This window comes from Colias croceus, chromosome 14, assembly GCF_905220415.1.
Source record: "Colias croceus chromosome 14, ilColCroc2.1".
Classification (NCBI taxonomy): domain Eukaryota; kingdom Metazoa; phylum Arthropoda; class Insecta; order Lepidoptera; family Pieridae; genus Colias; species Colias croceus.
The window spans coordinates 9128699-9141142 of record NC_059550.1 but is presented as its reverse complement, the minus strand read 5'-3'; the positions used below and the strand labels follow the sequence as shown (position 1 = coordinate 9141142).

Genomic DNA, 12444 nt, shown 5'->3' with positions numbered 1-12444 from the left:
AGGAAATTCCGATGGGAATGAGATATTTCAGCGCTGTAAAGAGTACTTAGCTTATATCACTTTCTAGTCTCATAACTACCAACCAGACACGAAAATCACATTTAAATATAGCTCCAATCCCATGAGGTAAAAAAAATAAAAAATAAATAAATATGAGCATAAGGATTTTTCAGGATTCTCATATCCCCTTTAAAAGCGGCCAATACTTTTCCAGAGACAATTTGAGACTTGGTCATGCCTCTGCAAATGTTCATGTGCGGTTGAGATCGCTTACCAACAGCCCGCTATGAGATAGAGAAAACCACAGATAAATAATATTAGGTATGAGAAAAATGTATAGACATTTTTTGTTTGTACCGCTTTTTAACATTACCTGCGACTATATTCAGTGAACGTTAACATTGTTATTTACATTTTGATTGAGTGTCAGTCATTCCGCCTGGTGTTCGGACTATGGATAGAATAACTTTCAGTGTGAATGGGGAGCCTTGTTCAGGTTTGTTATTTTTTTATATATTAAAAAAATATATCGAAATGATGATGTTATTTTCATACACATGTTTTTTTGTATGGGTAAAAATGCGTTTAATTATTTAAAAGATCATTCAAGAATCCATAATTTTTAGGCAAAAGCTTCTTCTTCTTAGGATCTTCATTTACTTTTTTCATTTTCTTATCCCAAAAATACGTGCGTCGTGCATACATTTTTATTATCCAATTTTTGTAACAATCTAATAAAATATATACCTACTCTATATTTTATTTTACTTACTTCTTACTTTTTTATCTTTTCCGATACACAAATTCAAATTGCTGTTTCGATAGTAGAGACTACTATCAAAACAGCAATTTGAATTTATACATACATATTTTACTAAAAATACTAAATACAATCATTTACTACTGTGGTCATTTTAATCGACTGCAAAAAGAAGGATGTTCTCAATTCGCGGTATATTTTTCTAATTTTACCGCTAAAAATACTACGATATATCGCAGCGGGTTCCGAGGTAGACTCCGATGAAACCCTGAACGACTTCCTACGAAAGCGACTGAACCTCCGAGGCACGAAGTACATGTGCAAGGAGGGCGGGTGTGGAGTGTGTATAGTGGCTGTTACCGTCCCTGATGCTGATGGCAAGAGGACCACGTTGTCTATTGATTCTGTAAGTTTACGTTTTGTATGAAGTTATAGGTTTCACTAGTGTTTTGCGTGAAAGAGTGGATGAAATAGAGGTGATCTGAGTATGTGTTTGTGGGTTTTAAAAAATAGTTTGCTAGCTTTGAGTTATTATTTTGTTTACTGTATCCTAATAGCGTTGCTGTTTTCGGTAGAGCAATTTCGTCCATAAGTCCATACCATCCAAAAAATAGTTTCTTCTTTTCAGGAACTGAAAAAGGAAAACGAAACGCTATTTTTTTATATTTTTATTTTATATACCTAGTAGAGCCTAGTAGTGATATTTTTCAGTGTTTAACAACAATTTTATCGTGCCAAGACTGGGAAATCACCACAGTGGAAGGGATAGGGAACAGACAAAGGTACCATCCGATACAACGCACTCTGGCGAAGTATAATGGATCTCAATGTGGGTATTGTACACCTGGATGGATTATGAGTATGTACAGGTATTTATTTTAACCTATAATATATTAATATATATAGCCTATTTAAGTGGATATGAAAAAGCACAGGTGTTCAATCCGTAACCAAATTCTCTGTGTGTTCAAAATACAATTGAATTAATATTAATAATTATTGTAAGTGTAAACACTTACAATTAATATCAAACGGACAGTTTATAAAGATTATCTAATTGTCCATAAATAAAATAGCTATAAGATTTTATATTACATCTAGCCCATAGACCATACCGAATTGTTTTTTTGCAGTTTACTAGAAAACAAGAACTACGATCTCACCGAATATGAAGTCGAGAATTCCTTCGGCGGCAACCAATGCCGCTGCACAGGCTACAGATCCATCCTAGATGCCTTCAGAAGCTTTGCTAAGGATGCTCCAAAACCCAACCTTGTCGATATCGAAGATTTAAAACTATGCAAAAACAAAGGAACTTGTAATAAACCGTGTGAAGAAGACTGGTGTGTTGTTCCCAGACGAGGAAAGGTTAAAAAGATATATTTGAGCGATCATAAAACGTGGTACAGGGTAAATGAAATCAATGACGTTTTTGAAGTGTGGAGAAATGAAGGGACAGATTCTTATATGCTAGTGGATGGGAATACGGGACGAGGTGAGGATATTAAAATGTCAAATTTTTTTTTATATTGAATGTGTTTTTAGAGGTTCTCTTAATGCATCTAATACACCTTTTATATCTATACTAGTAAAAAATAAATCTATACTAATATTATAAATGCGAAAGTAACTCTGTCTGTCTGTCTGTCTGTTACTCAATCACGCCTTAACTACTGAACCAATTTGCATGAAATTTGGTATAGAGATATTTTGATACCCAAGAAAGGACATAGGATATGTTTTATCCCAGAAATCTCACGGGAACAGGAACTATGCGAGTATGCGGGTTTTTCTTTGACTGCGCGGGTGATGCCGCGGGTGGAAAGCTAGTAAATAATAAAAATAAAGAGTTTGTTTGGACAAACGAGCTATAATCACGGGAACTACATACGGGTCTCATTTCAAAAAATTTTTGGGGTTTGATAACACTTTTTATCGTGAATGGTTATACTTAAGGCTATGATAATAGCACGCTCAGTTCACGGAAAAGGTGCTGTTGATGAAAATAAATAAGGTAAAGTTAATAAACATGTCTTATTACTTACTCTTTTTGGTTCGGATACTAATCTAAGAAATGGCTTTTTCTCTATAGGTGCGATCCACATATTTGAATTTCCTCGAGTGCTAATCGATATAAGTGCAGTCTATGAACTAAAAATACATTACCTGGACCAAAACTTAATAATCGGTGCTGGGACTTCGTTGACCAATACGATGCAGATATTTAAGAACATGGCTGAGATGTATGAAGAGTTTTCTTATTTAGAAAAACTCTACGAACATTTGGATTTGGTGGCTCATATACCTGTCAGAAATGTACGTACTTACATATTATAATGATGAGGTTCCTTATTTAGTAAGTTAATTAAGAACTCTTTCTGTATTTTACAATTTTAGCTTCTTTGGATTGTTCTATTTTTTAATGAAATTTTTAGTTTCCATAGAATTTTAAAAAAATATGTTATTATTTAGAACGTTCTATTTGTAATAAAAGTTTTACAAATGTACTTTGATAAGATTATTTGAAGACTTGATTTGCAGTGTATTATGGAATAAATAAACAAATTTTTATTTCCTATGCAGGTTGGATCTATAGCCGGGAATTTGATGCTGAAACAAAGAGATATGGGATTCCAATCCGATTTATTTTTGTTGTTGGAAGCCATTGGCGCTTTTATCACTATTGGTATATTTTTAAAGAATAAACTGTCTATTATATATTGCTTTATATTTTCTTTACTTTCCAAAACGCTTTCGAATGTTCAGAAACATTTCAGATTTTTTAATATATATTTTATTTCATATTTTATGAGAAGCAGATAGTGTACAGGATAAATCCTGTTTGCCTAAAGGATTACGCATTGCATAATATTACGATTCCAATATGTGGCTACAATAAATCTAATTCAGTAACTAAATAAATCTTATTTGAGTCTACGTTAAAACTTTAAGCCGGATCGAAACCTAGCAAAACACAAATAAATTTCGTAAACTAACTGACAGTAAAATACCATAAACCAGACCACAAAATGTAAATATTGATGCTTTAAATATTATTTAGATATTATCACAGACTAATAATAATATACTTAAGAACATTATACGATATTATGTTTGTTCCAGTAAGCGCAGAAAATTCGATAGACGTAACATTGCAAGAGTTTCTGTCGATTGATATGAGAGGAAAGATCATCACTGCAGTCAAAATACCTCCACTGTCTGATAATTACAAATTCGCTTCTTTTAAAGTATGTTTATTTTTTCATACTGAACATTTTTTTAAGAATAATTTAACGTAGAAGCAAGTTATGTCTCATAGAATGTAAATATGTTAAAAAAAATCAGGCATGTGCAATCATGTTCAAGCGTTTCCATTAAGTATTATTAAATTTTCTGTTGTAGTTACGTAGGTATATAACTATACTGATAGAGTTATAAGCATTAAAAAAATATTTTTGAAGTGAAACTTCTTTATCGGGGTTGGATAAAAATTTAGTGTAACATTTTTTCGTTACGCGTGACATTTTTCCGTTATGTGCCATCAAACTCAAACTCAAACTCAAACATTCATTTATTCAATTAGACTACTATTTAGTAGCACTTTCGAATCGTCATTACATAATTATTTTAACATTTACCACCGATTCGGAAAGCAGTGATCTATGGAGAAGAATCGGCAAGAAACTCCATAGTTGCTCTTTTAAAATCATGTCGATATTACATAATATGTAAATTATATCTAAATACATAATATATCATAATATACAAAGAACTGTCCTGTGGTTTTTACGCGACAACCCTCCATGGGTTTTTATCGTCCATATATTCCTGAATACTGTAGTACGCTCTCTGAACTAGTACATTTTTTATATAAGTTTTAAATTTAGAACTACTAAACTCTCTAATATTATGAGGAATTCTATTGTAAAAGCGTATAGCTTGACCCATAAATGAATTTTTAACTTTAGCTAATCGGAAAAATGGCATTTCAATTCTATTTCTGTTCCTTGTGCCATAACAGTGTCTATCTCCTACTCTTGTGTGTAAGTCGGCGTTTTTGTGTACATGCAAAATATTATTAAATATATACTGTGATGGTAGAGTAAGTATACCAGTATTCTTAAAGAGATCTCTTAGTGAGTCCCGAGCACGTAAATTATATATAGAGCGAATGGCTCTTTTCTGTAAGATAAATATAGTTTCTATATCTGCTGCCCTGCCCCATAGTAGAATTCCATAGGACATAATACTATGAAAGTAGCTGAAATATACCAATCTAGCTGTATCTTCATCGGTGAGATGCCTTACCTTTCGGACTGCATATGCTGCTGAACTGAGCTTACCTGCAGCGGTGTTGACATGGGCTCCCCACTGTAGTTTCTCGTCCAATGTTAACCCAAGAAATACAGTCGATTCTGTAGGGTGTAATACCTCCCCGTTCAAGGTAATATTTCTGCTCAACTTTTTAACGTTAGGTAGTAAAAATTCAACACAAGTTGTTTTTTTGGCATTTAATAATAAATTATTAGCAGTAAACCAGTCGGATATGTGTAAAAGAGTACTGTTCACTTCGTCAACATTTGGGTCATGCCTATCCACATTGAATATTAATGAGGTATCATCTGCAAACAGAACTATTTCACACCTATCCTGTAAATAATAAGGTAGATCATTGATATATACCAAGAACAAGAAGGGTCCTAAAATAGATCCTTGTGGAACACCCATGTTAATTGACGCACCGCTAGAACGTTCTCCATTAACAACTACAGTTTGTATCCTATCATGAAGGTATGAGGCTATGAGGTTCTGAGCTTGTCCTTTAATCCCATAGTGATTAAGTTTGCGCAATAAAGTACAATGTTCAACGCAGTCAAATGCCTTGGAGAGGTCACAAAATATCCCCAAAGCATTTTTTGAGTTTTCCCATGCCTTATATATATGTGTTAGTAGTGCAACTCCAGCATCTGTGGTTGAGCGCCCCTTTGTGAAACCAAACTGTTTGGTGTGCAGCAAATTATTAGAAGCAAAGTGACTAGTCAATTGGTTTAATATTAACTTTTCGAAAACTTTACTTAATGTTGGTAAAATCGAGATAGGTCTATAGTTGTTACAGTCTTCTTGATCACCTTTTTTAAATAGAGGTATAACTTTACTAAGCTTTAGTAAATTAGGAAATGTACCATAGTCACAACACCTATTAAATATGAAAGCTAAATTGTTTGCAATATTTTCTATTATATTATTAACTAAATTTACGGACATTCCCCAAAGATCACAAGTATTTTTTAAATTAAGTGTCTTAAATGCTGTAACAATATCATTAGCAGTTACGTGACGCAATTCAAATAATGTACTGCACCCCGCAACATGGTCCCTCAAAAAGGTCTCTGCAAGTATTGAAGACGAATTTAAATTATTAGTAATGCTAGCAGGGACACTACTAAAGAAATCTTCAAAAGCAAGCGCAACATCAGCATTTTTGTCAATAACCATGCCATTATTTACAAGTTTTATGGTATTACTTGATTTGCTTTTACCCATTTCACCATTAATAATAGACCAAACTGTTTTAACTTTATTATCCGAGTCGCGTATTTTATCCCTGATATACAAACGCTTCGCAGTAAAACAAACAATTTTAAAAGTTTTTGAGTAATTTCTAACATAACTAAGAAAAGATGGATCTTTATTATATTGCTTCATACCATATAACTCATAAAGAACAATCCTACACCTATGTATGCTAGGTGTCGCCCATTTACTAAATGGTAAATCCTTGGTAATATTTAAAGATTTAACTTTAAATATTTTTTCAAATTCACTATGAACTAAATTAAAAAGATTTTTAAACATTTCACAAGGATTATTATGACAGGATTGATCATTCAGTACGGGCAGGTTTTTATTAATATTATCTCTAAATTTATTAATGCCTTTTTTAGTTATAGGCCTAACATTAGTTCTTTTAAATTCAGGTAAGCAATCCCATTCAAAAACTACTTTCTGGCCACAGTGATCCGAAGCGAGTGTATTGAGAATATTTTTCTCTAAACAGATGCAGTCGCAGTATATATTATCAATACAGGTTGCAGAAGTAGGTGTAATTCGTGTGGGTTCATTAAAAAGTTTATACAGGTTAAATGACTGAAACAAATTAACAATTCGTGTTGCCGTTTGTGTTTGTAAAAGTACATCAATATTAAAATCACCACATACTATAACTTTTTTTTTACTCCTACTTAAACGCTTTAATATTTCTTCCATGACTGTCTCAAACATATTAAAGTCACTGGAAGGGGGTCTATAAACGCAAACAATAATGTAACGCTCCAGTTCAACACAGGACAGTTCAATGGTCCGTTCTATAGAAAGACTAACAATGTCAGTTCGTTCTTTGCATTTTACACTATTATGTACAAAAATAAGAGAACCTCCATGAATAGCATATGTCCTGAAGTATATACTTTTTAATTTATAATTATCAATATTTATTAACAACTGACATTGTTTAAGCCAATGTTCTGTTACACAAAAAACCTTAATACTATTATGATTTAAAAACAATTCTATTTCTAATAATTTGCTAGCCAAGCCTTGAATGTTTTGATGTACAATAGAAAAAGTCTGCTTAGCTGTTGTCTTATATACTAGTTTAAATCTAGCTTAGGGCTAGATTTTCTGTCAACACTAGGTTGGTGTATATAATTACTACTACATAAAATTATAGTAGATCTTTTTCTTATCCCTACCACGCGTGATTCGACCGACGTATTTAAAGTTGAATATAGTAAATTATTTTTTGGAAAATAAGGTCATAAAGAAGTTTCACTTCTTACGTGTGTAGGTACACTAAAAGTACATGAACACATTTTTTCTACATCTTATTCGCGTACTATAAATGTAAATGGTAAATGGCCATGATTACTAAATTTTCAGGTTACGCCCAGATCTCAAAACGCTGTAGCTCAAGTCCACGGAGCTTTCCTTTATGAACTAGATCCAAATGACAGAGAAACAGTTAAATCAGCACGAATAATATACGGTGGCCTTTCAAGAGCTTTCACTCATGCGTATAGAACAGAATTGTATCTAAAGGATAAGAAGTTGTTCGAAAATGATGTTCTGCAAGGAGCACTTAATGTTCTGAATGACGAAATTGTAGTAGAGGAATTTCCAGGAATGTTCTCACCTGATTTTAGGAAAAAAGCTGCACTGGGATTATTTTATAAGGTATAAAATTGTAGGAGTAAAATAAATTGTCCATCGTACATGAGTAATGAGTATACTTGAACTATATTTTAAAATTTTGCAATGGTATGTTGATCCGTTAATTGAACAAATTTTATAAGGTTTGATTAGTTCGATGAGGAGAAATTGTCAAGCTTTTACCGTATTCCAAATATTTATTGTATTTCTGCATCATCAATCTATTCATCTTAGCATACATTTTACAGGGCTTACTCAATATAATACCGGCAGAGCTATTAAACGCACGGTACGCATCTGGAGCCATCGATCTCCGGAAATACAGACCACTATCAAAAGGTACCGAAATTTATGACACAAACCCAGTATTATGGCCTTTAAATGAGCCTATGCCAAAAGTGGAAGCACTCATACAGTGTGCTGGGGAAGCTTTGTATGTTAACGATCTACCCACACAGAGAAAAGAAGTGTATTGTGCGTTTGTCACTGCGAAGATTGCGACCGGTAAAATCGAGCATATTGATCCATCAGAGGCTCTGGTGAGAATTTTTATTTTTAAGTTGTGGGGACTGTGATAAATTTAAAATCAAACATTAATAAATATCTGTTGTTATATTTTACCTGCAGTCTCTCCCCGGTGTACTAGCTTTTTACTCAGCCAAAGACATTCCTGGAAAGAACATTCTGATAAGTGGCAGAGTACCGCTTTATCAACCTCAAATACTATTAGCTGAAGATAGGATTACCCACTTCGATCAGCCCATTGGAATAATAGCAGCTGAAACAGAAGTGTTAGCAAACAGGGCAGTCGAATTAGTACATGTAACATATAAAAAGGATGACCAGAAACCTTTACTAGATATCCGTGATGTAAAGATGTTAGATCCGAGTCGAATAACGTTGTATAAATCTAACCCAGCTGAAAAAGAACCTGGTGTAGATGTGCATAGAGTAATAAAAGAAACGGAAAATATATTCTGGCAGTATCACTATACAATGGAAACCCAGAGTTGTGTTACTCGTCCCAGTGAGGATGGTATTGATGTATTATCGTCAACTCAATACCCAGATATGATGCATCTGGCTATATCAGAATTGTTGAATATAGAGCAAAGTAGGTATGTAACTAGTATAAACCTTTAAAATGCATCAAATTATCATCTCAAGATTAACATTAGCCGTTAGGCAAATTTCAAATAATAATATTTTAACCTAAAATGTTGCTGTTGTAGAATTTCTTAAAATTTTCAATATTTTGTTGTATTTTAACGATGAAATACACTATTACTGATTATTACAAACCCCAAAACAAACGATATATTTTAAGTAAACTATTGATTTATAGAATAAACTTAGAAGTACCAAGATGTGGAGGAGCTTATGGCGCCAAAATAACAAGGAGTAGCTACACGGCCACTGCCAGCGCTCTGGTCACATATTTGCTCAACAGACCGTGCAGATTTGTGATGGATATCCAACCTAACATTCGCGTCATTGGCAAGAGATTACCGTGTAATCTTGATTATGAGGTAACTCAACAAATTAATGCATTCTTTTTGTTATCTCTGGTACAGTGCTGTTTGGCTTTTTTGCAAGAATTCATTCTGTGATAATTAATACATAAAATAGGAGCCTCCTCATAAATTATTATTTTTGTTATAACTTTTTTTTTTGTAATACAAACCACTACCATATTTAAGGAAATAACTAAAGTTGAATTTACTCAACTAATAGAGCAATTATATTATTTTACTAGCTTCCGCCCGCGACTCCGTCCGCGCGGAAAAATTAAGATTTATTTTTTTTCTACATATTTTTCCGGGGAAAAAAGTATCCTATTTTATGCCCAGGATAATAAAGTATAATTATACCAAGTTTCATCGAAATCGAACCGTTAGTTTTCACGTGATGCCTGAACATACAGACAGACAGACAGACAGACAGACAAAAATTGTTTTAATCACATATTTGCGTTTGGTATCGATCCAGTAACACCGCCTGCTATTTATTTTTTCAATTTTTTCAATGTACAGAATTGACCCTTCTACAGATTTATTATATGTATAGATGTACTACCATAGCAAAAGCTCCTAATTATATTAACTTTATTTTTAGGTTGCAGTAAACGGCATTGGTGAAATACAGTATTTAAAATATAATCTATATCAAGACACTGGCTACAAAGACAACGATCCCGTAGGATTTCTAACTTTCCCAGGAGTAAAGAATTGTTATGACAAGAGTCGGTGGAACTTCAGCGTGTTCACTGTTACTACAGATACTACTTCCAATACATATGCCAGAAGTCCTGGTGAGATTTCAAATAAAATTACCAATTGACTAAAGGCATTCAATTTTAGCTGTTTTCTAAATATTTGTTCGATTGATCAAATAGTTTTCTAAGAACTCAAGTTTATTTCAGGAAGTTTTGAAACTGTTTGCATGACAGAGCACGTCATGGAGAGAATAGCATATGAATTAGACTTGGATCCACTTCAAGTGCGTATGTGCAATCTCAATAGTGAATACACAGATGTAAAAGATGTATTGGAAACACTGTTAGAGGATAGTGATTATGAAAAACGAAAAATGGAAGTAGAAGATTTTAATCTTAAAAATAGGTGGATGAAACGGGGACTCCGAGTTGCAATCATGAGTTGGCCGGGAGCACCTATGGTTGACTTTCATATTTATATATCCATCTATCATGGAGACGGGAGCATTGTAATTAAACATGGAGGTATAGAAATAGGTCAAGGGATTAACACAAAAGTGATACAAACCGTTGCTTTTGTATTGAGAGTTCCTATTAGTAAGATTAAAGTAAAACCACTAGATGTAGCATCTGTTCCAAATAACTTTTCAACTGTTGCGAGTCGAACAACTCAGGCAATATGTTTTGGTGCTATCAAATGCTGCCAGTTGCTTCTAGATCGTCTAGCACCCGTCAGAAAATCAGTTAAGGATCCCACATGGGAAAATTTAGTGCAAGAAGCGTTTGAGCAAGGAATCAATCTACAAACGAGTTATCAGGTCAATTCGAATGATCAGGAAGCTCATAGAACTGCTGGTATTGCTCTTTCAGAAGTAGAATTGGATATATTAACCGGTGAATGTCATATACGAAGGGTTGATTTAGTTGAAGATGTTGGTACTAGTGTTAACCCTGAAATTGATATTGGTCAGGTGAATTTATAACTATTTTATGACTTTATTTCACGAATTTAAATATTCATTTTTTTACAAACTTTTATATGGGTGGGAAAAATTACACGTAGTAAACATCCGTTTAAAATTGTAAAAAAAAAATCGTTTTTTTTTTAAATAGATCCAAGGTGCTTTTACAATGGGAATAGGATACTGGACGACAGAACAATTAATTTATGATAAAGAGACAGGTCAGATACTGACGGATCGGACTTGGAACTACCACATACCTCAGGCTAAGGATATACCGATTGACTTCAGAATAAAGTTGCGGAAGAACCACAATCCTGTTGGGACTTTGGGCTCTCGATGTAAGAGTTTTAGATAATTTTTTTGGGTCTTTTTAAACTGTGGTATATTGATGACCTATAAACCTATAACACAATTAAATAAAATAAGACCTTACTTTAACCATGGACGATGCTTTAACTAATATTTTTACGTAAGTCTAGTGATTTTCTTATTAACCTACTGTAATTTATATTAATTTTCTGTTTTCTCTCTGAAAAGGGGTTTTCCATATTGTAACCTTAGATTATAACTATGTCATTACGCCATGTTTTCTAAAATCTATTTAGCTAATGAGATATTTTATTTTACTGAAAAATCCTTATAAGGAGGTCGCCTTGTCTGTAAGGTTAGTAATTAAGTTGCTAATAGACTCGATTATATTATATGTATCATGTTTAATTGACCGTTTTCAGCGGTCGCTGAACCAGCAACATGTTTAGCTGTGAGCGTCGCCTTCGCTTTAAAAGCTGCCATTGCTGCTTCTAGAGAAGAAACAGGATTTCCAAGAAATCAATGGTTTAATGTTGGTAAGGAAAAAATCATTTATAGTAAGTTTCGAAGTCTGGGGAAAATTAAATTTATCATATTTCATCATTGAGGGATAATTTCAACTTACGGAAGACTAAATACTTCTATGGCGAAATGTTTGATATTTTTAATCATTATTTGGATATTTTTCATATTTTACGTGAAACTACAGTAGGTACTTATAATGATTTTCTTTTTATTTACAGAAGGTACCTACTCAGTTGAAGCGAATGTTTTGCATTCACAAGTTAATTTGGCGGAGTTTCTGTACAGATAACTAACTATAATTACTGTAAAGTGTGAATTTGTATCATACAAATATAATATTTTACAAAGATAAAGTTTTTTATTGTTCCCTAATTCTACATAATTCTGATAGGGTATAATTTAGACGATCACCAAAAATATTTTTAAGACTAAGCTGAAGCAACAAAAAAATAAACAACTCC

The 12444-nt window shown here is 33.1% G+C and overlaps 1 protein-coding gene across 1 annotated transcript; it reads left to right on the top strand.

Moving 5' to 3' along the window:
* Positions 1-447: 447 nt before the first annotated feature.
* On the top strand, positions 448-12326 carry LOC123697431 (abscisic-aldehyde oxidase-like). Its single transcript, XM_045643948.1, has 16 exons — positions 448-496; positions 1000-1166; positions 1472-1629; positions 1894-2255; positions 2853-3076; positions 3344-3446; positions 3884-4008; positions 7700-7993; positions 8218-8508; positions 8597-9087; positions 9315-9498; positions 10085-10280; positions 10392-11155; positions 11298-11487; positions 11881-11994; positions 12202-12326. The coding sequence occupies exons 1-16, from the start codon at positions 454-456 to the stop codon at positions 12270-12272; spliced, it is 3777 nt and encodes a 1258-aa protein (XP_045499904.1). The 5' UTR covers positions 448-453; the 3' UTR covers positions 12273-12326.
* Positions 12327-12444: the final 118 nt, after the last annotated feature.